General features: G+C 37.2%; 1 protein-coding gene across 1 annotated transcript; it reads left to right on the top strand.

The window, feature by feature from the left end:
• The first annotated feature begins 1957 nt into the window (after positions 1-1957).
• On the top strand, positions 1958-27288 carry LOC108109817 (homeobox protein 13). Its single transcript, XM_017218547.2, has 4 exons — positions 1958-2919; positions 22225-22389; positions 25719-26056; positions 26123-27288. The coding sequence occupies exons 1-4, from the start codon at positions 2446-2448 to the stop codon at positions 26979-26981; spliced, it is 1836 nt and encodes a 611-aa protein (XP_017074036.1). The 5' UTR covers positions 1958-2445; the 3' UTR covers positions 26982-27288.
• Positions 27289-27326: the final 38 nt, after the last annotated feature.

The following is a 27326-nucleotide window of genomic DNA, read 5'->3' as shown; positions in this document are numbered from 1 at the left end:
TCATTTCCAAGACGGCGCGGGGGAGCATGGAACATAAATTGAAAATCAAAACAAGAGCAACTTCAACTACTGCTCCCATTTCACGCTCTCTCTCTCTACTGGCGTACTCTCGCGCTCATTTTTTGGTGCAGCCGGTGGAACGCAATCACGTGGTCTTTATCTTGACTGGAGCCCATCATCGGTGGGGCAGAGCGTGAGGGGGAGCTCGTTAGGGGGAGAACCGAGAGAACCAAATGCGCTATACGTACATCCCGCTCGCTCGCATGGATCTCTTATATAAGGCTTATGTAACGGCAAGTCGCAGGGGCATGCGCACATGGCAACAGTGGATCGTGGGGCCTTAAAAATAGAAATCTATACTAAGTACCCACTATACTAGACCACTACGTCTGATGCTGACTAATCGTTGTTTTTCTATTTTAGTGGCAAAGGGGTCACGTTGCAAAAGGATTTTAATAAGCAATTTTGTTCATTTGATGGTAATTATATTTTAGCTAAACATTTGCAAATCTAATTTTTTCCCTTGAAGCACCAAATAGAATGTCTCCACTTTTGGGTCACGGGTTTCAGGGATCAAAAACTATCAACCAAATTTGCCTTCTTCGTTTTATGTGTCAGAGGGGGTTATGTGCATTTCATCAAAGGGAATTTAGGAACTTCTGTTATGATAAAAGCCGAAAAATCCTTGCCCCTAAGCTAGATAAACAGGGCCCAACATCAGCGCAGCGCAATCAAGTTGATTGGCAACCTGTCCCCCCAATTTAGATACCACATAAGGTATGGGAATTAGGCCGGGGATTACTTACATAGCTGGGGTACCGGAGGGGTCGCCTTTGGATGGGAACGAGTGTTAATGCCTCCTTGGAAGGGAGGAAATCATAAAAAAAACTCGATAGCTCAAGTGATATTATTAGTTCTAATGAAATTATTTTGTAATGACTTTTTGGGGGCGGAGTAACGACAGGCGGTTTACTCTTTAAAAGATTCTCCGATTATTAGTAAATATAAATATCTGTAAAGTTAAGAGACTTTTTTTAATATATACTAATATGTTTTTGTAGTAAAATTAATTTTAACCAATTTAAATTTTAATAATTATTTAATTTATTAGAAATATTGAATAATCAAAACAGTCCACTGCGTTTTATATGGCTTGCACATTACATCAATAAAAACATAAACTATTTTATAATCATAATCATAATCATAAATATTTTTTAGTTGCAATTATTTGTTTTGTACTCGATTTTATACTTTTATTACATTATAAAGTTTTATTCTACATAAAAATATGTAGCCTACTTTTAAATGAATGATAAAAGATTTTCGTCATGTTATTAACATTAAAGTTAAGAAGGCCAGCACTTCAATGATATCTTACATTTTCGGTGATCCCCAAAAGTGTGCTAAGTATTTATAAATTAAAAATTCAATAAAATAACTAAAATTAAAAAAAAAAGTTGACATTTTGTTATGAACATAATCATACTGATGTATGACTGACTGGTATAATGAGAGCAACTAAAATGTTTTTAGATGTATTTAGAAAAATAAGTAAAAGTAAAATAAGAATTCCTTTTACTAACATTAAAGTTTTAAAGTTTTAAAAGAGTTTTTTTAGAGAGGGGACATATTGAAAGACCTAATTTTTGTAAAAGTATCTTTAAAAGAGAATACAGCTAACAAACATTTTTTAAGAGAGCACTTCCGATCGAGCTCTCTTTCTCACTGAGGTCTCTGATGTATTCCACTATGGGCAAAAGAAAACTTTTATGGACCAAAATATATAAGTGCCTCCATTTACTAGATATCAAGAAATAACTTCAGAAGTTGAAAGTTTTAACACATAAGGAGATAATTTGTCAAAATACATTTGATTAGTTTTTGAAAGGCTAAAATAAATGTTACCATCCATGTTAAAATACTTGTAAGCTTACTTTTAGCTAACAGAAATCGTCATCAGTCCCATAGTGCGTTGTCTTGGTAACTTCTCTCATTTTGTCTCTCTCTCCCTTTCCACATGTTTCTTCGTTTTTAGCGGCTTTATTACAATTGTTTTTTCATTCTCCGGCAAAAAGCTCAACAGATCGGACGCAAACGAATAACGCTGCGGCTTTTTCATAAGTTTTGTTAGTGCTACGCGCGCGCAAATCAAATCGCAGGAATTGAAATTGATTTCCATTGAATTTCTATTAAATTGAATTGGCAAAAATTCGTTCGAGTGTCAAAAACCAATTGATTTGTGTGTGAGTGTGTGAAAGTGAGCTTATGAGTGCGTGAAAAAATGCAATAGTCCAAAAGCGGAAAATAAGTAAAGAGGAAAACATCAACAATGCCAATTTAAAACAGACCGAAAAAAGAAGAAGAAGATAGTGAGATAAAAGTACTACACAAAAAAAAAAAGAAGAAAAATATAAATAAAAATTCCTGTTTTAAGCGATAGATATGCAGAAAATAGCAACAACAAATATGCAGCAGTCAACGGATCTTGACTTTGATTTCCAGATGCCGTGTCGCTATTTCAAAAGTTCTTTTGCGCGTTCGCTTTCGCTGAATAACAGCAGCAACAACAACAACAGCAACAATTCCTTGACATTGCCCAAGAAACCGCAAACAAACGAGGCCAAACAACAACAGCAACTACAACAAGTAGAAGTGGAGAACCAGGAATCACTAGAAAGAGACAGCGAACAGGATTCCCCCTGCTCTACACCGCCACCGGCTCTTCCAGCACGTCGTCACACCGCCAACATGATACACTTTGGCGCCGCTAATCAGCTGCTCTCCGCTCTGCCACCCAGCCACCCTCCGCCTCCTCCTCCGCCACATGCCACTCAGCAGCATCCACAGCCACAACCACCGGCACAATCCGCCAGGAATCTCAATCTCGTCTGGCCAATGCAGCCGACACATCAGCAGGTTAGTACAGTGATTACTGGCTTTCTGGGACAATATCTTAATATTATGGTATTGAGAGAGGTAATCAGATATCAGCTTTAATGTTAAATTTGATATCAAAAAGGCTGAAGACAAAGTTAGTTCGAGTTCCAGAATGTTTCTCTTTTCGAATCCCCACTGTATTACTTTATGCTTTCATTGCTTGGAACGCGTCTCCGTTTCCCCTCTCACTCTGCTCCACATCTCCCTCCTGTCTCCCTTGCTCATTGTTATGTTGCCTTGGCAAAAAAAAAAAAAAGAAGAAAAATGTTTAGTTTCCTTTTTGGAGCAACTGGATATTTATGTCACCTTGTTGTTTGTCACGTAGCCTTGACAGCCTCTCCTTTTGCCACAGCAGCCCCTCTCTTTGCCCCACTCTTTGCCTCCTTTGGCGTCTTCAAGTTGTTGTTTTTGTTATGACAAAGTTTTTTTTTTTTTTTTGTTCGCTGGATTTTTTAAGGTCAACTTGATTTATGTGCGAAAAGTGCTCGAAGTTCGTGTGTGTGGGTTGAGATTGGAGAGCAAACTTCATTTGGCATTGATAAGGGTGATAAGGGGGGATAGTTGGCAGTGGGAGGGGGAATATGTAACATTTATTAAGTGCCTCTACGAGCTCAGCATCGGATATCAAGTGGAATTGAAAGTAACATTAGCAGTAGGGTAACTCACTGCGGGAAAGGTTTCTAAAGATTTGTTTAAATAAAATTAAGAATTAAAGGAAAGGCTAAACTGATTTGGAAAATACAGTTTTCCCCTACTAATTTTAAATATTTTCTAAACACTAAGTACTAAAGTTCTTTATATTTCCTCTACCTCGATAAAATCTCACATTTCCACCTACCATTTTCACTTCCTTTTTTGACTTGAAGGCCTCTGCCTTCATCAGCCATCGCCACCCTCCACCTTTTGACCTTATCGAACAATCACAATATTTCCGTAGTTTGGTTCTCAGGCAAAATATTCCATAATCACCCACCGATTCCGCTGAAAACTTAAGCGTAAACATCGAAAGCAAAACTTTTGTTTAAAGAAAATGCTCTGGCAAGGTCTTGGCCTAAACAGTAATTAGCCATAGAATTGTTTCAGCTCCTTATATGTTTATGTTTGTTATTTTTTTTTTTTCGTTTTTGGACTTAAAGCATTCATTAGGGCGTTTGAAATAGTGACTGCGTGCAAAAGGTCAGGCCATGATTTAATGATTGGCTTTTGGGTGGCGATTTCCCGGGCCAAAAAAGGGGCAGCTATATATATAACCGATTTTCGTTTTGGAATTGGCAGCCATGGCAACGGACAATCAACAAGTTTATGGCCTTTTGTCTTGGGCATGCAAAACTACAACTACTAGGGAATTCGATATGGCTTAAAGACCCCTTCCATGCCAAGCCTCATTACGAAATGTCGCCAAGATTTTGCGGCTTTAATAGCTGCCGATAAAACGTAATGAGAAAAAGTAGCAACAAAGCTTATTATTATTTTTATTTTATAGATAAAAATATTTTCTTTTTTCCCCTGCTTGCTTTTGTTGTCGTTTCTTTTGGTTTTCTTTATGATTGTCACTCGATATTGTTGCCGGTTTTTGTTGCTGCTGCTGCTGCTGCGGCCTCTTGGCCACACTTGAATGGCTCCGTTGTCGCATAATTTGAATTTTTCTAACGCAGCTGCTGCTTTCCCTATTGAGTTGATACTTCAGCAGCAAGTTGTGGTGTAGGAGTTGCATGCTCCACGGTTTCATCCTCCCGCCAAGAGGAGAGTTCATTGCATCGGGTTTTCACTTTCAATTGGTTGGCGGTATAAAAGGAAAAAAAACCGCATTCGTTGACAGCTGACTTACCAACTACAATGGCCATCGCTGGCAGGCGTGAATAGAAGTCAAATTACGTTGACCTTACGATGGTTATTACCCAATCTATATGGCATTAACTTGGTGAAGTTATGTTAAGTTACGGTAACTAACTAGCAGGAAAGTTTGAGCTGATGTTCCTTTTACTTATGATAAAAACATTCAACTTAAAAAACACTAAAAAAAACACAGAAAAGTAAACAATTTTACTAATATTTTAACATAAAAATATTATGAAATTCGCTTGTTATTATTTTATGTTAAAAACTCTAACACCTATACCTATTTTATATCTCCGGCCATGAATAATTATAATTTGCATGACAACTGCCTCAATTTCAATTCATAATTACTCCAAGCTTGGTATTTCCTAACCTTGATTTTTGGCTACGCCGCCCTCTCCATAAGATACTTCATACATCATTATCCCTTGTCATTCAGCCTAAAGATTGTCATATCGCTGAAATGTCTTTATTATGTCGCTTATAAGACCATGACCAGTGTAGTAGGAGTATTACATGGTAGTCTAATTGACGTTTAGGGTAATTGAAGGCAATTTCAGAGCATAATAAGGGATCGTATATCAAGAGACTAAGTACAGATTGAGACGAAGCGTAAAAAAGTAGCATGAGTATGGCAAAAGATTTCAATAAATCAGAAAACTAAAAAGCTGACTTCGACTTAATAATTACAAAATGGGGTCAAAAATAGTCCATATTCAGCACATCATAAATTGGAACGTTGAACGTTTCATGATTTTTAGAAAGTTACAAAAAGAAGATCAAAATCGCAGATCAATAAAGAATTAAACTAAAAAACTTATAAAAGTAGACCTGAAAAAATCTGGTTCTGGTAATAAAGTTGCTTTTTCAAGAATTTCCTTATTTTAAATTCCCAAACTATAAAGTTCATTGGCTCATCATAAACTCCATAAACTAATGCAAATTTCCTCTCACATGTTCCCATTCAAAATGATGTCCATATAAATCTTTATATTTTATTCATTTTCCCTGGCTGAAAACGCAAAGAAAGGAAAACTTAAATTTTCTTAGAGCACTTTGTTGGAAATCCCAGGCCTCATCACCGCATCATCGCCTGTAGCCTCTTCACTTGGGATATATACGATATATAGATAGATGGATATATATATATGGGGGATATGGAAAGAGTGCTCTCGGCCATTCGGCCACAATTTCATTCCATCTGCTCGTCAATCGTCAACGCCACCAGGGATGGTGCCAAAGGGGAGGGTTGGAGAAATGGTGAGGGGGCGTTGCAGAAGTGCAGACGCCACTTTGCCCCAGGTTGCATTACGCAAAGAGCAACGAAAAAAGTGGATATATTTGAAGCGTGAAAGAAAAAGTTAAGTTGGTTGGGTGGCAGTTTTTAATACTCTTTATGAAAATATTTAACAAACTTACATTTCTAAGTCACTAACTCGATATAAAATGTTGTAAAAAATCACTAGAAAACCTTAAATATTAAATATAAAGAACTTAATCTGTGGAAATAGCAAAGGGACAACGTAGAAACCATCAGAAACCACCAAAAATATGGTATAATTAATCAAAAATGTGACTACAAATTAGAAACAAAATTCTTAGTAATATAAAAACAGAAAATCTCAGATAAATTAGTCAAAAAATCAAACTCAGCAGCTTAGAAACCCCTAAAAACTTCAGTCGAAAAAATTACGTCCACTTAACGTTAGACGAGGCCATAAAAAAAGACTTTTACCAGGTAACTTTTTGGTCAAGACTGATGGAGCTGCATTAAAAAACAAAAGTGTGTGCTCCGTGTCCGGGTCAGAAGGAATAAAATGAATGTGTCTGTTGATTTGCTGCATTTGGTGTTGGCCACCACAGCACAACGCATCAGGGAGTTGATGGTGCCATAGCACCACCCACCCGTCGGACATAGCACCCCGATATTCCCGGGATAGCTCTCCCACATAAATCGTGAGCCAGAAAAGAGAGAATTTCCTCGACAAGTGTGATATTTATTTATAGCCAACTCGACCAAGTCGTGCAAAAATTGCATGGCAAAAAAAAAAAGAGAGAGGAGAAGAGAAGATAAATGCAGAAATGGGTTAACTTGGCTTGAATGTTTTATTCATACAGTTGGCTAAAAGGAATGATGAATGAAATGCATAAAGTCGAAACAGAAGAAGAAGCCGAAGCGATGCTAAAGAAATCATAACAATTTCTTTTATATCTTTTTTTTATTTTTGAGAGAGATTGAATAACCGTAACAATCGCAACTGTCAAGACAATTTGGGAAATATTTTAAAAGGAGCTTCGTGTCTGCATTGGCATTCCAATTTGGCTGGTACCCAGGCGGGCAGAGTCTGGTATCTTGGCCAACTATTTCGATTTGGCAAAGTCTCTTGATTGACTGACTGATTGACTGACTGACTGACAGAGTGCAGCTAGATATCTGCCATTTTGCATTTTGGCCTGATCATGAAAACGTCTTTCATCGCCATCGCCATCGCCATCGTCACAGTCTCATTAGGCATTTTCCCAAGCCGGAAACTATTTGGCCATAATATTTGGTCATCTCCAACCAACTTTTTCCCCCCCAAACTACACTTTTGGATTGACACATTGAAATAGTTTGAGTTTGACTAGGACTGGTTTTTAAGCAAAGTTTGCTTTTCCTTTTGGTCGGTCAAGTTTTATTTGCGTTTTGGGCAATCGTTTAAATGCTTTGAAAGTGCGAGGAAAACGGGTAAAGTAAAGTGCAATTAGCTTGGGTAATTGAAAAAAATTGCCTCATATACGAGGAGGCATTGCTGGAAAAATCAGTGGGGAAAAGTCTAAAAATAGGGAATCCTACTTTAAATTGAAATTTAAAGAGAGCAATATCTCTGCCGCACGAAAATTTATAACATTCCGTTATTAACTCAATTAATCAAATGCGAACATAAATTATGCAGATAGAAATTATTTCAGACTTATTTGGCATGCGCTAACGTTATGAATTTCTCTATAATTTTCTTTCTTATATTTTTGGAATTTTTTCACCATTCAAAAAAAAGTAAACAAAACAAGATAATTAAATTTATTTGTTTAAATTTTTGGGAAAAAGAATATTTTCGTTTGAGTTGTTTATTTTGCAGGAAAGTAAACGAAAAGAAAAGCTGAAAGTTATGAGGGTTTATGGTTTTGGCTAAGAAAATACCTGGAAAGTACAGTGGTGTTCGGGAAAATAGGGTATAGCTTATAGGGATAGGTTATGCAATATGATAAACTTCAAATAAGTTAAGAAAAACCCTCGTAAGCTCCTAGAATTTCCCTTACCTTGAGTGCCAAATTGGTAAGCCAGACTGGTTAATAAACAATGTATGTTAGCGTGAATCTGCCAGACCATGACTATATCATATATAATAAACCCCAGAGAGACAAGTTCTCTCCTTTTCTGTCTGACTTTCTGCAGTTTTAGCGGTGCCTCACAGTGGGTTCATCAAGTGTAAAAACAAAAACAACATAAAAGGCCGCAGAAGCAGAAAAAAAAACAAAAAAAAAAAAAACGCTCAGCAGAGCAGCAAATTTCAAAAGGCGGAATTGCGCCGATAACAAAATAGAAATAACAACAACAACAACAACAACAACAATAGCTACTACAACAAGGTAAACCAAAATTCAAGTAAAACATCAACGAAATATAAAAAAAAAGCGATGGACCCGCAGTGAACGCGTTTCGCTGCGTTTGTCCGCGTTCCCCTTCAGCAACCACCCTCGGCTATCAGCATAGACTACAGTCTAACATGTGTAAGATGGAAAAAGTATTATAACAAGTACTATAACAAGGTTATAGAAAATATTAATACAAATAAGAGATATACCTAAAATGTTTTTTTGTTTAAGAAAAATCAAGAAATACTTCAAAATTTTAACTAAACTGTTTTGTTAGCAAAAGTTTCTTCTGCCGAAGCTTTACTGTTGCACATGACGCATAGCGTTGCGCATGCGTACCTGTTGAATGTTCCCCTTTTTTTTACCCCTTTTACTCTCTTTTTTCGTCTGCTTGTCAACTTTTTGAACAGAAACAGAAAACTGAAAAAAATACTGAAAAAAGGGGAGTTTTAAAGCTGGCGGAAATAATAAATTCTAGCCTCGACAACAGCAGCAATTGTTGCTGCTTCTTCTTCTTCTTCTTGTTGCTTGTCTCTTTGTCTTCATTTGCTGAATTCTCCCATTACATGTAAGCAGGGGTACATACATGTGTCAAGTTGAAGACGCAATCAAAGCAGGAACTCCCCTGGCTTTTCTTTTTTTTGGGTGAAACTGTTTTTGCTTTTCTGCTCATCTAACTTTTCTTTATAAAAATGATTATTTTATCTAGATTTAAGTTTTCCTTTGATGCGTAGTCTGAAGCGTAACAGCAAAATTAACAGCGTTTAGACTAAAACGTATTTTAAACAAGTTGAAAGAAAAAAAGGGGGTCAACGAGAGAAAGATTTGATGGGAAAATGTGAAATTTCAATGAAAAGGGTTGAGTTCTGGGGGGGGGGCTTAAACTTAAGACAGCGTGTGAAAAGCAAGAAAAAGGGAAAAGTCAGTAAAGCGGAAATATTTAAATTTACTATATATTCCCATCATTTAATATATTTACCCTTCTTAGGAGAATCCCTGAACCTTTTATTTGCCAAATAACCGAACCTAATTTCAGGGCTTAAGTTGTACAGTTTCAGCTTCACTTAAAGCAGAGCCACCCTCAACACCCACTGCCACCCAAAAAGAGCTACAACAAATAAGGTCAACAGCGCAGCTTATAAAGGTCATGGGGCAATAATAGGAGGTGGGCGGCGGCTCACTGTTGAGTGGGCGGTGGTCCATGGAAATGATGCCCCAAGTGACAGAGGAAAAAGATCTCGACTCGAGGTTGCAAATTCTTTGCCTGCATAAACACAACAGAATGCAACAGAAAGAGAAAGAATTGCAAAAACAAAACGAAAACCATAGAAAGAGAGCGAGCAATGAACATTGAAATAATGATAGCCCCAGGGTGTCGAGAGGGAGAGGAAGGGGGGCGGTAGAAGTGCAGAGGAAAAGCGAAGGCATATCTGTGGATGCTGTGGCTCAAATCAAAATGCAGCCAAAACAATGCAACCAACAAGACAATGGAATGGGGATAGGGGATCACGAAAAAGGGGGAAATGAGGGGGCCAAAGGGGTGGCAACTGCACCCCACAATGGCTACAGCTACAGACCATTAATGAAAATGGCCAACAGAGCTGCCACCAAAATGCATGGAAAACTGGCAAGAGAAGTGCACAAAATGCGAGAAATAGAGATGGAAATGTAGTTGCACTGGGCGAAGGATGTTTATTTTATTTGGTAATTAAAGATTTTAATGACTTTTTGAATGAGAAATTACAAAATTAAAAATATTTTTCATATATTTTTAAACGCTGTCATAATATTTTATGCAACTTAAATACTTCTATTTATGTTTAAGACTTCAGTTTTTCTACAGAAAGTTAAAAGTTTATTCAAAAAATAGATTTTATATTAAAAAAGTTGGTAATTCTTTCCATAAATCAACTTATTTAGAGCCTAAATTATCGAAGATAACTTAACTATTAAAAATAATACCCATTAAGCTAGTTAGTTTCCTTATAAATCTACTCCTCTTTTCTTGCTCTGCAGGGGGGCGTATATGGGGCCTGTGAGGTCTGGCCGCATTGTTTTCATTTGCTTCGTTTTCGCATGCTTAATTATGGCCATTGACATGCAACGTGTTGCACTAGTCCGAGTAGCAGCCGTAGCAACACCACTGAGTATCCGCAAGATACGCAAACTAATAAGCAAAACAGCGCTCAGCTGGATGCTGGCTTTTTCGCACTGCTCTAGGGTTAGAGGAGGGCCTATCAAATTAATCATTCCGTATCGCATTTCGCCAGTCGCAGCAACATTTATAGCTCTATTTCCCCACTTTGGGCTCGGAATTTATCTTTTTTGGCTGCGACATAAATTACACACGCAGGAGGGGCGGGAGGAGCAGGCAAGGCGAGGGGCGGGCTCTTTAAATTTAGTTTTGCATTACTCGTCGTGTCTATTTTCCACATCCATTTTCCATCTTTTTTTTTGCCACATCCCTTTTTGGTGGCTCATAAATCTCTTGGTTTACAGTTTGCCATGCACAATATTTTAATTGCCGCTACTGTTTCTGTTTCTGTATCTGTATCTGTATCTTTTCCGCTCTGCTCTGGCTCTAGCACTGGCTCTGCCTGAAAAGTATCTCATGAATTGAGTTGCTGCAGCAACAAGCACACCGAGAGAAGAAGTATCTTGCCATCCTGGTGTTGATGGCCAGACTTTCTCTCTATGGCCATTTAAAGTTCTAGTTCAGGCTGGAATTCGTGTGGAATTTATGGCACTAGCTGGTGTTTAAATAATGTTATGATTAAGAAAAGGAATTAGATATTAGAGATTAGAGAGATATTAGGGATATTAGATATTAAGTTACAAATAGTTTTTGGATTGTTTTTGAGAAGTTTTTAGAAGGAAGTTCTGATTGGTTTTGATATTTAAAGCAAAAATAGGAGAACTGCTTGTGTTCTTCAAAGGTAAAGTTATTAAAAATCTTTAATTTTCTCATTAAAACTGTTCTTAGTGGGACTTCTTTTCCATGAAAATCATAACCACCTTAATGTCTTCATCTGAGTTTCTATCTAAGAATAAATCCCACATTTTCCACCACAATTTTTCAACTCACTTCCTGTCTTTCCGTTTAGATTTAAATTTCATTTTTTTCCCCTGTTGACCAAAATTAAAACGCTAATGAGCCGTCTTACTTTGGCCACATTAAAGTAAATTGAAAAATATTATAATTAACAAACGAATTCCCGGCTCCCAGCTGATGCCATATGCTAAGAGGCAATTAAACGCAATTAGCCAATTAGCATGGGTCATCAGCGGCGCCCAAGCCACGTTGAAAACGGCCAAAAAGTATTACCAACAACAACAACAACAAGCGACTTCCGTTAGAATCAAAAAACTGATTCGAAATGCTTTTTTGTTGTTGCTGCCAAAAGCGTGCAAATTGCTGTCCCAATTTTTCAAGCATAAAAACAGCCGAACGAGAGAGACGGACGGACACATAGTGTTAGAAAGAGACAGCAAAATGAAGTTGCTTAAAAAAAAAAAAAAACAATTTTAAAATATATTTTGCAAGTCGTCGGCTAAGGCAAACGAATGGTCTGGACAGACACATAAAAAAGAATTATTATGTAATTTTCGCTTTACTCTTTTCTTGCCGGCGCTCTTTTGTGCATAATATTTCTTGGATTTCCTCAGTTTATATCTTTTTACCTTTTTTTTTTTTTGTATTTTTTTGGTTGGACAATCAGCGTTAGACATTGGATTAGGGAGTGTTGTTGGGCATTTATGTATATAAGGTGTGTTCGGCAGTGGCAAGGCATTTTGATCTATAATTGCAGAGATATCCTAAGTGTAGTAGATCTTAGAGGTGATCTTGGGTTGATTGGTTTTTTTTTGGGGAATTTTAATTGCATTTACAGGGATCTAAGGGGGAGATATGTTTTCCTGTTTAGGTTTTACTATTTGGAGAGAGTTTTGGTGCAAAAATGAGTAATTTTAGAAGAGAAAATAGAAAAGTAGTTAGTTTAGTTGGTAAAGACAAAGTTTATTTGTTAAGCAACTTATTAATATTAAGCAAATACTCTGATTTTTGATTAAATTTAAAGGCTTTTTTTATGAGAAATGAAAAATTTTACAATATTTTTAACTTACTATTAAATTTAAACTAAACAGAAACGAGGACATGATAGTTATTTTTAAAAATTTTTTGAGAGAGCTTTAGTTTATGACTCAATTTGGAAAGAGAAACAGACGTTCAGTTGGCTTGGTTAATAAAGACATAAATTAGTTAAGCAAAAATCTAAAATATTACCAATAATCGGATTTTTAGATATATTTAAAATAGTTTTCTTAATGAGAAATGGAAAATGTTCAGTAATTATTAAACTTTAACTAAACAGAATGGTTTATGACTCATTTTGTAAAGGAAACCGAAAAAACAGACATTAAGCTTATCTAGTTAGTTAAGATAAATATTAGAAAATCAACATACTAAAATATTACAAATATTTTAATGTTAGATCAATTTTAGGACCTCTTCTTTATGAGAAATGAGAAGTTTTATAATATTTTTTATATACTTTTAAATATTACCTAAACAGAAATATATTTCAAGGGAAATTCAAAGGACAAAAGAAAAGATTAATCGAACCTTATCAGTTTTTGCTGATATAAATACTACTATATACTATTATACTACTATACTACTATACTACTATGCTACTATACTATACTATACCTGATAAATAGATCAAGATATGGACTAAAGTATGTAATAATCTAACATACATATTATATTATCATCCCCCCTCCATAACCAAAACTGTCATTATAGAATTCCTCTGTTCCACTTGGCTTACATTCCTCTCAAATGGCTTTTCTCACCTCAAACTGAACTTTGATATACTTTTGTATTCAGTTCGTTGAACCTTTTTGCCCAAAAAAAAAAAAAAACACACAAACCACACACCGAAAAAAGTGAATTCTGCCAAAAACAGTAAAAACCAAAAAAGAGTTTTGCCGAAAGACATAAAAAAGCGAAATATATATGCGACGTAATGAATTGGTGGAAGATGCTCACATGGAACAATCGCGTGCTTGATAAATAATGTAAAAATGTTGAAGTTCGCTGCGGTCGTTTGGCGACGTGAACTGAAACTTTAAGCGTAAGTTGAAAAATTATGCAAAAAAATATACAAAAAAAAAAAAAAAAGAAAAACGAAAATAAAAGCCAGAAAGAAATATCGTAAAATTAAATCGCAAACGCTTGAAGCGTGTTGGGGCACTAAAGTGTCTCACCTGGCAGGGAGACCATCTCATCTCTGGGTACAACCACCCTCACACCAAGCAACCTTGACTTGGCCAACTTGGTTTTAGAAAGAAAAATCCAGAAATCCTTGACATTAGCTGGGCAAAAAGAGAATGACTGAGTGGGCCATAGAGTTTGCTCCCAATTAAATTGCATTTGAGAGGAGCTCGAGCAGGAGGTAGCCCACAAATTGATGTTACACTGCAAACACACACACACTAACACACTCTTACTGAATTATGTGGCTGCCACAAGAGGCGCATAAATAAAATCATTCTTCAGCCAGAATCGAAAAGAACAAAAAAAAAAAAAAAAAGTCGTGCTGAAACCTCCGTTCAGCTCATCATGTATGCAGAGGGCGTTCAGACTTTAGTCCCCTTTATGCCGCAAGGCCTCCTCTGCCTCCTCCCGAAGAAAACCCCCGTCTCCTAACCCAAGCAGCGGTAAAATTTGCTGCACGAGTGTCGAACCTATTTGTAGTTATCAGAAAATTAAAAAGAACGTGCCAGCCAAAGTGGCTAATAAAACGGTGTGGCCAATGCGGGGGGGTCTTGGGCGGCCTACCAACCTAAGGAGCGGTCGTGCGAATGCGTTTAACTGTGAATTCTTGCTGCTGAGTGAATTAAATTGATGAGAACACAAAGCTCCCTCTACACACACACACACACACACAAAGATATAAAAAGAAAAAGAAGCTAAATGCTGGAAAGGAAAAGCCAATGAAAATAGCAGCTAATGGAGCAGGAAAATCCTGAAGGTAAATAAAGGTAAAGGCAAAGCTGCAGAAAATCCTTAAAGTTACTAAATCAATTCTAAATAATCTAATCATTAGGGGGAAATGTAGGTGGCAGAGGGGAAATGAAAAGGTTCTAAAGAGTTTTGAAGAAAAATAAGTTAAATGCTTTAAAAAAGTTAAAGAAAATATAATATTTACATTATTTCAAGGCAAATCTATATTATTTTTAAGCTAGAAAAGATGAAAAGGCCTTAAAAAATAATAGGATGCTACTTTTTTGAAACTTTAAGATAGCTTTTCGTAAATCTTCCAACTTTTATATTGCTAAGTTAAGTTAGTTATGATCTATGTCCTAATATATGTCATATAATATCCCAATGTTAATCAGTTTTTAAGTTTAGGGTAATAAATAATCATTTTTCCTTCGAAAAACAACTTTAAATTGAAAACTTATCCAAGAAAGTTTAAGAAATTAACCAAATTTTCATTTTAAAAAAAAGTAAAATTAATAAACTTCTCATTACTCCAAACTTTTTCAATACTTCTATACCAAAGCTTAGTAACTTTAGTTTCCAGTAAAGGTCAAATTAAAATGAGGAAGGGAATGCAATTACCCATTCCTCTTTGAGGTGATAAAAAAAAAACAGGTAGATTGGCTAGAAGCATTCTGTTCTGTTCGGGTCTGGCCGGCCTGGCCTGGCCCAAACCATCCGTCAATAGGCAAGCACAATTTTCCAGTTCCGCTCTTTGCGCACTTTGCCTGTCGCTTTGCATTTCCGTTCTGCCCCTCTACCCTTACCCCTCCCCTTTATATTTTTTCTAAACAACTCTTACCTGGTCACCGAAGGCCAATGGCTTTATGGAATAATGCTTAAAAAACAAGTCTTTCGGCCCACGGTGAGAAGTGAGCTACAAACACCAACTCCCTGTGAAAATGAGTTTGGAACGAACGAAGTCTGACTGGAAAAACGTTTTCGCACTCAATCAAATCGGAAAATTTAATTTTCGTGTACCCAATTCGAACGGCTAGCCATCAGAGCTACGTCAGAAAGCATTTCGAATCTGGCCAAAATCTCTGGCGTGAAGAAAAGGCTTCAGCTACGGTCACGAGGGGGAAGCGAGAATTCTTTATTAATTCAATTGAGTTCTCGGGGGGCTATACATATACATATACATATACTTTTTGGCTTCATTAGAACGGAAAGTTGCTCACGGACAGCGAGTTTAATCGAATTTGCGAAGGGGCTTAATCAATCCATTTGCGTGATTTGCAAGAAACATTCTCGAGGCTCTAAGAAAAAGAAAGAAAGAAACTCTCGAAAAACATTTCTCAAGTGATTTTGCCCTAGGGAAGGAGCCAAAGCGAATTCGTTAAAAAATAGAAAACCTCAACCCCTTGAATTTTGCAAAAAAAAAGCAACTTGCAACTTTCAGCCGCAGGCCAATTGACCAATTTTTGAATAGAAAAAAGAAATTACCTCAAGAGCTTAAAAATTGTACCAAAAGCTGGTCAAAAATTGAATTGAAAATTGATTGACAAAGAGCAAGTTGAAAAAAAATATTTATTAAATCGACAAAATAAACATAAAAGGTTAAATAATATCAAGAAAAATCAACAGCAACTATTAGATTACTATTAAAAAATATACATATAACATATATAATAAGCAAAAATTAACCAAAATAATTAAACATTTTAACCTGAATATCTCTTTAACACGAAGTTTATTCATTTAACATTGACACGGCCAGGTGGAAAGACAAACAGCCAGCGGTCTGGGCTACGGACTTGGGTAAATACAGACAGATTGTCCGTAAAAGTTACGGGCCAAACTTACGGAGTTTTACACGGAAAGGTTGGTGGGTATAAACTTACCAGGCCAGGATTGACAGATGGCAGTAACGAGCGAATGGCCAGAATTACAGATTGACTGATTGACAGAAGAACAAACTTTACAAAGATACATATTTTCCTGTGCTTTTGACAGTTGGAAAAACTTTCGGTGTCTTATTTAATGTTTATCATCAATCAAAATCATTTTTGTGTATGACTTTGTTATATTTTTGGTGAATAAATATGAGCTTTTATGTCTTAATTTGTTTAAATTAATGCAAGTAAAGTTTAGCGTGCTTTTTTATGATATATCATTTTAATGCACTACAAATTTCATAATAAAATAATCATATTTTTTTCTTGTTTGTCAACGATTTAAACCAGGGCTGCTAAAATTTGCCTTAAAACATGGCATTTACTAACACAAATTCGAGAAAGAGTGCACATATTTAGGGACTCTTTTGTGTTGGTTTGCAGCTCTGCACTGAGAGAAAGAAAAACAGTTTTGCAATTCCACTGCGAAATAAACTGTAAAAGGCACACAGAAGTTAAAAATAATGAATTTCAGTGCAAGTGTTCGAGGATGATCCAGGAAAAAAAAAGAAATTACAGTTGGCGACGGAATGAAGCGAAAAGAAGGAAACGAAAAATTGTTAGTGGAATAGCGCAGCGAGCATTTACAAAAACAAATTAGCAAAAAATGATAGGCGTTGAACACCTTTAAGTCTCCTTTCCAGTTTAACAAATATTGCCAATAATTTATCATAATTTCTTTACAATAAATCAATTAAATTAAACTCAATTTTGTATAAAATATACAAAAACAAAATCAAAATAATTAAATTAGTTTTAACTCGTTTTCAATTTGTACACAACCGATGTACAGAAATTGACACTGACTGGCCTAAAAACAAACATTGGGAGGTCAGACAATTGAAATAGATTATGCGTAAAGGGCGACCAACAAAGAAGGGGCGTGTCAGCCAACGCCCACACACAAAGAGGAAGGCAGGTGAATGATTAAAACTGGGAAAACCAAAAAGGTGGGGATTCTGTGCGCCTGAAAGGGGGAGAGAGAAAAACAATGAGGAAACATAACAAAGGGCTGCGTTCGAGCCCCATTAGATGGCCATTTAAAACACATTTAACCAAGACCAACCCGCCGCCCGGTTAAACCAAATCAGCTTACACAACAGGCAAACAAAAGCCAACCCAGTCGGCAATTGCTGATTGTTGGTTTTGGTTCACTGTCAATGCAATTGGCGGGGAATAGTTGGAATAGTTTTGTTTTTTAAAAATACGGGAAGAGACTTTGACTGTGCACTGGGAAAAAGGGGGTGTATAGATTTGATAGAAATTTGAGATAAAGAAAGAATTTTACAGGTATTTGAAAGATAGGAGAATATATTAGATTACAAATACGTTTTCTTATTTCAAAGTTTATACGTTTATAGTCGAATTTAGTTCAAATTTGATTCGACATTTTTCTGATTTTATAAGAAATTGTTATAGTTTCCTGCTTATAATAAATATATCAGAAATGTGTCTCCAATTTCTGCAAGTGTAAGTCAAAGATGGTCTGCGATAGGCACTTGGCACATTGCAGGTAATCAGCCAAGCTTGGGCTTAATGAAGGTCAAATCCGTTGACAGATATCCACGTCTCCATCGCCATCTGCAGTCCATCAAAGACAACATCGGAGCAGCTACTCATATTTTTTTTCTTTGATCGAAAACATCGAAAACATAGTTCCAGCTGAGGGCACACGTCACGCAACATTCAAATGTTCGACTGCGAGTGCGAGGAAGTCGGATACGGCTAAAATGCTGTTTTGAAATTAACCCAATTTCCGTGCAAATGACAAAATGAAAATGAAAACGGAAAACAAATGAAAAAAAAATGATAAAAACTAAAACCTGCGATAGAAATGCGCAGAAATTCCTTGGCAAAAGCCATCGTAATAATAAACAGCAATCAGCGAATCTTTTGGATTGCCAACAGCAAGAAAAACAACAAACAAAAAACCAATTCAAGTTTGTCATTGTTTTGTGTTTAGTTTTGGTTTTGTCATGTGAGAAAGTCGTGCCAAATGCAGATCTTATGGCCATTACCATAATGACAATTATCCATATGGCTGGCTAGCTGGCTGGCTGTCTGGTGTATGGATGAAGTTCGCTCCATTCAAAGTTGAATTCCATTTGGGACAGGCCAAGAGATAGATGCAGCGCCAGCAGCTCACAAATTGCTGAGCAAATCCATGCAATTTACAGACCCCCAGCTCCCTCCCTCCCTTTAATTTCCACCCACTCATTACAGCTTCATCTCATTGTAATGGCATAATATTTTCAAGCTCATTTTTATCTTTACATTTTCCCTTTTTGTTTGCCTTGAAAATTATACAAAGGGGAAGTTGAAGTTTTAAAGCCGAAAGTGTGCCAGGCATGGCTAAAAAAGGGAAAATAATGCAAAATCTTAAGCCCTTAATCGAATTAGTCAGGGTTTTGGTCTGCGAGGATGAATTACATTATTTAGCTAGCACTTAGTCAGGGGTTTTGCAATTTTTATGGTCTAAAGGGTAGACCTTGGTTGGAAAGTTTTTTGAGTCTTGAAGAAAACTTTAAGTTTTAAGTAAAAGTTTAAGAAGTAGTTTAAATTCCACTACCAGAACTTATTATAATCAAACCTTAATACAACATTTTAATCATAGTACTTAAATAATTCTTTGTTCTAACCACTTTCCTGTCTGCCTTCCTGCCTCTTGCTACATATACAACCCCTCATTTCCACTTCCTGTTGCAACACTTTAATTGTTGCAGCTTCATTGTGAGCCGCCAAATGGGCTTAGTTATTTAGTCAGAAATTTTTTTTCATTTTGTGATCTCATAGAGCAGGCTAAATAAACCGAAGCGGATCTGTTGGAGATTGTGGGGATCTCGTCAGCGAAGCGTGAACTGCTATTTGACCCTTTTCCCCCATTTGCCACACCCACACACATGCAGTCTGCCTCCCCTCCTACCCGCTGCATCGTTGGTTCTAGTGCAAAACAATTTAAATAACAACGACATCGAAGTTGGTAATGGAGACGAGCCAAGTTCCATGCCGAAGCCTGGGAATTGGCCATCCTCTCTCTCTCTCTCTCTCTTTCTGCGTGTGTGGAAACCCTTTTTAGCACACTTGTTGCTGGTACACCTCCCTTACCCTACTCCCCCTTGGTTATCTCCTTCAATTGCAGATTACTGGAGCATGCAATTGTTAGCTGCCTTTGCTGTTGTTGCCGGGGCTGCTGCTGCCTATTTGAAATGCAGATTTCTTCTGCTTGTTGCGGCGGTTTTATTTCATTACATATAAATAGCACATTGATGAGCTTGGGGGCAAAGGGTGCAGAGTGTGACCTCATAGCGGTAGATACAGTGGGTAAGGAAAGTAATAAACTAAAGTTATATTAAAGAACATTTGAAAAATAATTCATAAAAACAAGAAAACTTCATGATATTATCTGTCATAAAAAACAGATCGTATAAAAAATCTTTTTACTAGGCTCATCTTCATCATAACGTTTAAGGTGTTGATTAGATTAAAATATTATCTTTTTTGTAACTACTTCTGTGAACAACACTGTATTTATTTTCAAATTAAATGCCTTTCCTTGGCTTTTCCTCTAAGTAGACATTTTAGTTTCTAGGTATCTATGTAAATATATAAGATTTCTTAACTGGAAAACTGCAATTGCATTTGCCATTGACATTTTGTTTGCCAACAAAGAAAACGGAAAAGTTTTAGATGCCAAAGTCTTGGCTCCGGAATGAGGTTATCTAGTTTTCCTCAGCTCCCTATGCATATAGTTATTTCCCCATTCCTACAGAGACCTTAACTATCTCTTGTTCTACCTGTTTGTTTGCCTGTGAATTGTAACGCGCATTTTAATTAGTTCGTTTGGATTCTGAACTCCCCCACCGCCGCCATCAGCTCATGCAAATTAGTTGGAGTCGAGAATGTGGGAGTCTTGGCCTCGCAAGAAACCAATTATGTTGGCCAAAGTCTGGAGCCAAAGTTAAGAACTGATTACATGAGAATTGGAATTTTTTATACTTTACGTAATTGCTTCTCCCTTAAGATTGCCATGGAAATGAACATGTTTAGCTTATCCAAAGATATTTCTAATTAACACAAGCTTAATGAAAATGCATGGAAAAAAACAAGAAAATTGAAAAGTAATTCCGGAATTTGAAAGGAGGAAGAAACCTGTGCTTGATTTCTGGGAATATTCTCATATGAAAATTAGTTCAGTTTTGCAGAAAATGGAAAAGTGGATTAATGGGAAACTAATATGGAAATGTTATTAGCTCACATGAAGAGGGTTTTTGGATTAGTAAGGCGATTCAACTAGTTTCCGGAAGTAAAGGTAACTCGTATTTATGTTCTTCCTTTAACGTTTGCATTGCGGAAAAATGATGAAAAAATAAATAGCCTACAAATTATATGACCGTTTGGACTATAATTATGGATTTTATATTTTAAACAAATAGCATTAATATAGCCAATAAGCACGCTCTTAAATCTGTTTTTAAACTACTATTTATTTATTTCCTTTTTCGGGCAATCTTTTCCCCCCAAAACTACCTCCCCAAAATCCAGTTTTAGCCCCCCGTTATGCCTATAATCAATAAATCAAAGCCTAAAAAACGGGGAAAAAAAGCTTAATTAACAAGCGTAAAATTGCACCAAATTGAGTTTTGAGCTGACCACATTTTTGGTTTTCCCTGCATCGTTGGGGTAGGGGTAGGCGTGGTAGTCTGGAAAACCGCAAATGATAATTTAGTTTGTGGCAGCAACGAGCGAACGAAAAGCAAACATTTGCAATCAAATTTGATGAAAATTCATAATTTTATTTTTTCCATTTTTTATTTGTACCTTTTTCGGTAATTTGTCTTTTGGTCAATGGGCGTGAGCGTGGGCGTGGAAATTGGGCTAAAAGAGATTACAACATTAGTCGGTCCAAATACTGGAGGTCAGACCGCAAGTGATTTATGTTGCAACTTCAAGAGTAATTGTCTTTTTCGGGTTTTTTCTTTTGTTTGATGTTTGTTTACTGTTTTTAAAGTGCTTATTAATGGTTTGTTTAGTGATAACTAAGAGGGGGAGTTTTCCTCTACTATTACCTAAAGGATAAGCTGAACTCAATGCTCGAAAACTTTGTAACTTCATTTTGGACTTTCATTAAACGTTTTCCTGTAAGTTTTTCCCTAAAAAGTCTACCAAAAAATGTAATGAAAGTAGCTATTATAAAAGTTTATATATATATTTTGTAATAGTAAAAAAGAGACTCAAAGTCTCTTTCCCGACTTTAAAACTTTTCTTAATTCATCATAATGTGCTTCTTTTATTATTTTCCTCCATTTATTTTTTCGAGTTGTGGGTCAAAGTCTTTGAAAAAATGATGTTATAAAAGAAAAAGTAAACCGTGAACATAAAAAATGGTCAAAACTAAAAACAAAGTAATATGAAAACATGGTTTTGGCCAAAGACAAACGGGTTATGCGCCTGACCAGCTATCTCATAGCCAAAGCCTTAATAAATGTGGAAAATGTTAAGTATACCAGAAATTTACAACTTCAAGCAGTCAGAGTTAGTAAAGAGTAATGTAAAAAAAAAATAAATAAATAAAAAAAAAACAAAAGGAGGAGGATAAATAATTTTCTCTAATTAATTGTACAAGTTGGGTTGTGCTGGCTAGTGTAAAAACCAGTGCCTTTCCGCTTTTGGGATTTTTTGATTTCGCATTAAATGCGAGCTGCTGCGAGCCAGCCACTGGGTGGTTGTCCAACACTTTGACAACATTTTTCAAATTGCAATTTTCGTTTTTTTTTTTTGTGCTCAGCCAATTTAACGCGCATTTTTCCAGGCAGTTTTTTCTTCTTCAACTCTAACCATATATGTATTTATTTGTGACAACATTTGCAGGATTCCAACATCTTGGCCGCACCCAGCCACCACATCTATGACTTGCCACAGCAGTTGCAGCCACATCATCACCAGCACCATAACCAACAACAGCAACATCAACTAAATGTCGAGGCTGTCATATTGCAGAATCAGGTGGATACATTGCATTGGCAATTGAAACAGGTGAGTAAATGAGCCGGCGAAAGGCAGCTTGCTTAGCTTAAAAACAAAAACAAAATAAAAAAAATAAATCCCCAGCTTAACAAAAGACTCAAGACACAAACGTGACTTGTGATTTCTGTTCTCGTCTATGGAGGAAACTATGTTAAGTGCTAACCCCACTCCCAACCCCATCTCAATCTCGATCTGCTTTGGCCAACCGACTTCTGTTGCCCTCCTTGGATCAACCTGTTTTCCTGTCTCCAGCTAGCATTCTTTTTTTTTTTTTATTTAAATAGTTCTCACGCTTAATTTACTCGAATCGGAATGGAAATGGAAATGTACGAGAGATGTAAGGAACGAAGCCGTAACTAGACGGGGTTAGCTTGTTAGGGTTCTGTTACACTGAGAGTTAAGATGATAACTAAGATGAATTTTTCAAGAACTTTTAAATGATATGAATTAGTTCGTTTATAAGATTAGTTATATAACATGATTAACATGATATATATCTAACATGATTAAAGAAACAAACATAAAAGGGATATAAACTTCAAAATTAACACAAATTCCTTAGGTTTTCATGTGAATTCTTTCAAATTATCTTCCTAATTCGACTTAAACATTAACAAGTCGATCTTTTACTACATTTTGGATATAATATTAAGATCACTTATAATATATTTTGTTAAAAATATATTCAATAACATATACTTACCTTTAATACCTCATTTTTTCCATGTGCACCAATCGAGCCACCATTTCCTTCCCCCATAGTTCCTCCTCAGTTAGGGCCAAATGCCTTGCCCCATCGCAATTAGGCGGCAGAATTCCTCTCTGACGCTTAATTATAGACTCGCAGTGTGGTCGGCCGACTACTTCTATATATGTATATATATATATTTGCCTTTGTTCTTTGGTCATCGTGTGTCTTTCATTGTCTTTCGACCATTTCCTTTCGGCCAACAGCTGCATTAATTTTATACTTCCTCACCGAAAGGTTGCTAATGGAGCTGGTACGGGTTATCAGCCTTCTTAAAAAACTTCACCGTAAAAGTGAGAAGCAGCGCCCAGAGATTGAATCAAACAATTCTGATTGCTATCTATATGGTGTGTAATAATAAGTTGGCCCATCAATAAAAATGACTTGGGCATTGAGGAAAATTCTTCAGGTATTTGAGAGGCTTTCATTGAGATTGAATTGATTAAAGAAACTGAGAAGAATTTACAAATTATAGGTATATGGCTGAGGTTGGGGGAAGAGGAAGTGATCGAAGGTTGCAAGAGGTGGTGAGAAATTTACAGAAAAAGTTATTTTTTAGGTATAAGAATTAACTTAAACTGCCTTAAAATACACTTTAGAAGGTGATTAAAAATATTTTGCTATATTTCTTAAACGAAAACTGGCTTATGATGATCCCTAACTGACTATCAGCGAGCTACATCAAGAAGAAAATTGAAATTTCAAATTTCCACCAAAAGGCAAGCTAACCTTTCTCTTGCTCAATGGCTAGTTTTCCCTCCTATTTGGCTGTGATTTTCCCCCCAATCCGAAAACTAGACCAGTTCACTAAGCAGACTTTGCTCCCAATTGACCGAAACCAACTTTGAACTCGAAACCGAAGGAGATGAGATGACCTTCAGCGTGAGATGTGAGATCCAAGCTGGTCAGTTTCTCTCCTCCGAACACTTTCAATTCAAGGCGATTCTATGGCTATCTATGCAACGCATAATCAGCCAACGGATGCCGCTGAAAGAGCGAAAATATTTACGCTTTCATTTCGATTTAATGCGCTTTAAATGAGCGCCCCAATGAAGTTGACTTGGAAAGCCGGCGTGGTCTTGGAACGCCTTGGAAAATTGCAAAAGAAAACAAAGCAACGGCAACCAGAAAATAAGAAAACATAAATATTTTCTACAGTTTGGGAGGTGGGAAAACTGGGTTAGAAGAAGGCAGAAAAACCGCATAAAAAAACTTTTTGTTTTTCGCCAACATAAACTGAAATCGAAAAACTATGAAGGCGTGGGTGGGTACCCCTGGACCAAGATTGATTGATTGATTGTGAGTGTTGGTGGATGGAGTCGATGGGTGGGGATCACTTTTAATTTATGTACCCCCCAAGATATACGAAAACTGAACAAACCGGTGTGGCAGCCAGGAAATGCGTTGAAGGGGAAGCTGCGCTACGCTAAGCCAAGCGAATCTGAATCTTAATCGGAATTGGTATTGGAATTGGTATGGGAATCGGAATCGGAATCGGATTCCAAGTGCGAATCCTCTCAGCTCCAATTGCCCGACAATGGCTAAAAACACTTTGGGCCTTAATGAAATTAAACAAACCATAACAAAATCGAAAATCAAATACAGTAGCAGCAGCAGAGGAGTAGCAGAGGCACCAAACAATTTCCACATAATTTTCAAATAAATCTCAGACACACGAAAACAATTCGTAATTCGTATGAAAACCTCTTGCTAACACGCAGTAGGAAAAACTCCGAAAACGGAAAAACGTCCAATGAAAAATTAGCAACAATTTTCAAGCGTTGCAATAGCAATAGCAGCAGCAACAAAAACAACAACAACTGCATCGCTAACTTACATAATCAGCCAGACACCAACTATTTTGGCATCGTGTGAAGCCCTCCTCTCCAAAAAGCCGCAAATATATATATATAGCCAGCCCGTTTTGGACAATTTTCAAATGGCCTGGTAGGTGGTGGGCGTGTGCCAGGTGATGGCAATCGGGAATCTTAACGCCTTTTTGAGGTCTCTGCCAATTTGGCAAGCGCCATAGACTCGAATGGTATTTGATAATTAGACAATTTGGCTCACAGAAGTTAACCAAAAGCGACACACCACATGACCAAAAGATGCTGGAATGGCCCAAAGACCCACAGCAGCACAATGGCTTAGTGAAATGTAGAGAGTAGAGAGGCGACAGATAACAAATCAAGTGAAAGTTTTTATAGGCTGATGATGCTGCTGATGGCCAGCTGCTCCACAAACGCTTGCTGCCAAGCAAAATCATTTACAATTAACATAAATAATAAATTAAAGTCATCGGTTCAAATGCATTATCAGAGTGTCAAAGCAATGACCTGGCATATTGGTTCGAAGCTATCGATGTTGGGAGGGGAAAATGCAAGATGAGTTAGCCAGAGTCAGTTTCGATAGCGGTTATTTAAAGATTTATGGTAGATTTTTCAGTGATGGCATTAAAATATTTGATTTAAAAGCTTATTGGGAAAGTGTAATCTGAAAAATATGGGTTTATGGAAAGTTAGAGTAAAGATTTACTTCCAAAATAGTTCCAAAAACCTAACACTAATCACTAACTTATCCTCTTTTCCAGACCGAAACCAATTGCGAGATGTACCGAGCGGTGATGGAGGAGGTGGCACGCTTTTTCGAACGCTACCAGGTCCAGCAACAGCTCCAGCAGACCCATCGTAATGGTGAACAGATTGCTCGCTCCAAGAGTCTACATCATGTCCATGGCGTGGGCAACACCTCCCTGCAGAGCGATGTTCATGATGATGACGCCTCGAGTGCCGGATCTGCATCATATCTACGCGCCCGGAGCAGTACCAATTTGATGTTGAATAAATCAATGCATGCCATGAATGAGGAGCATAATTACGAGACGATTGCACCAGCTGGAAGCTATAATGCCTTCAAGGATTTTACCTGGTAAGCAGAGATTTTAAAAAGAAAATTTATACAGAATTAATAATCATATTTCCTTACCTTACATAGGCGCCGTTCGCCGAAGAAATCCGGAGGCAGTGGCGGCTGCAAGGCGCGTCTATCAGCTCCGGAGGCTGCCGAGGAGAAGCTAAACCAGGAGGCTTTCAGATTGGCCAGAACCATCAGAAATCTGCTGCACACGTCGGAACAGCAACCGGATCTCACACAGCCGCGTCACTCGTTGGCCTCCATTTCCTCGCTACCCTCGGGAAATCATCGTCTGTGCAAGGGAAAAACCAGTTCGGTGATGACATTGCTGACGCCACCATTGCACAATTCCACCAGCATCATGAATGCCACTCTGGAGGCGTCTCCGGCGTCACCGGCTGGGAAATCCAATGCGGAATTGATCTTTCTGCGGGCCAACAATATGCGAGACTCGAGGCTATCGCTGCGCAGCTCCACCGACAGTTCCGTGCATTCCACCATTTCCTCGACGGCATCCTCTTCCTCGAAAGTGGAAACGGACGAGGAGACCCAGACCCAGACCACCGCCAGCAACATAGCCATCAGCAATAGTAATATCAAACCCACCAGTAATAAGCAGAGCGGCGGTTCTAGTACCGAAGATGAGAGTGGCTTCAGTTCGATTAGCTCCTTTCACGATGTCGGCTTGCCTTTGAGTTCCACCTTGATGAATGGTAATCAAAGACGTTTGTCCATGTCCACGGATAGCAGGAATTCCACCCTGAAATCTGGCTTGAATATGCTGGGATTGCCTATGCAAAATCAGACTCAAATTCAAGTTCAGGTTCAAGCTCAGATTTCCAGCAGTGCATCGCCCTCGAAAACCTATCGCAATGCGAATCGCTATCAGCGCTTTTCCACTTTATCAAACGAAGATGCAGCCGCCGTATTGTGGGTCTAGATGGGTGGAAAATTCTGCTAACGAAATCACTTTTCAACATTGATTTAACTTTCGAAAATAAGTTCTGAAACTTTATTTAATTTTTATAAACCCCTGTAGATTTTTAGTTTCGTTTTTCTCTAGTGCCTCCGCTTAGTGTTTAGTTCATCACTTTTAAAGAGTGTTTAATTTTAAAACTTATATTTTATCATTTACTTTTTTTTAAGAACAAAGCGCGCATTTCTATGTTAATAATATGTACATTTTTCATAATTCTTAAGTTTTTCAGTATTTATAAATGAATAAAAATAATTTATATCGTAAATAACCATCGTAGTAAGCTACATAGTTATTGTCAAATTGTGT

This window comes from Drosophila eugracilis, unplaced genomic scaffold (assembly GCF_018153835.1).
Source record: "Drosophila eugracilis isolate 14026-0451.02 unplaced genomic scaffold, ASM1815383v1 contig_1104, whole genome shotgun sequence".
In the NCBI taxonomy this organism is placed as follows: Eukaryota; Metazoa; Arthropoda; class Insecta; order Diptera; family Drosophilidae; genus Drosophila; species Drosophila eugracilis.
The sequence above is the reverse complement of the archived record's forward strand: the minus strand, read 5'-3'. Positions and strand labels throughout refer to the sequence as shown.

Coding starts and splice junctions, on each gene's coding strand:
- LOC108109817 (XM_017218547.2), top strand. CDS start 2,446: ATGCAGAAAATAGCAACAACAAATATGCAGCAGTCAACGGATCTTGAC. Junction 22,390..25,718: donor TGCATTGGCAATTGAAACAG/GTGAGTAAATGA, acceptor CCTCTTTTCCAG/ACCGAAACCAATTGCGAGAT. Junction 26,057..26,122: donor GCCTTCAAGGATTTTACCTG/GTAAGCAGAGAT, acceptor TACCTTACATAG/GCGCCGTTCGCCGAAGAAAT.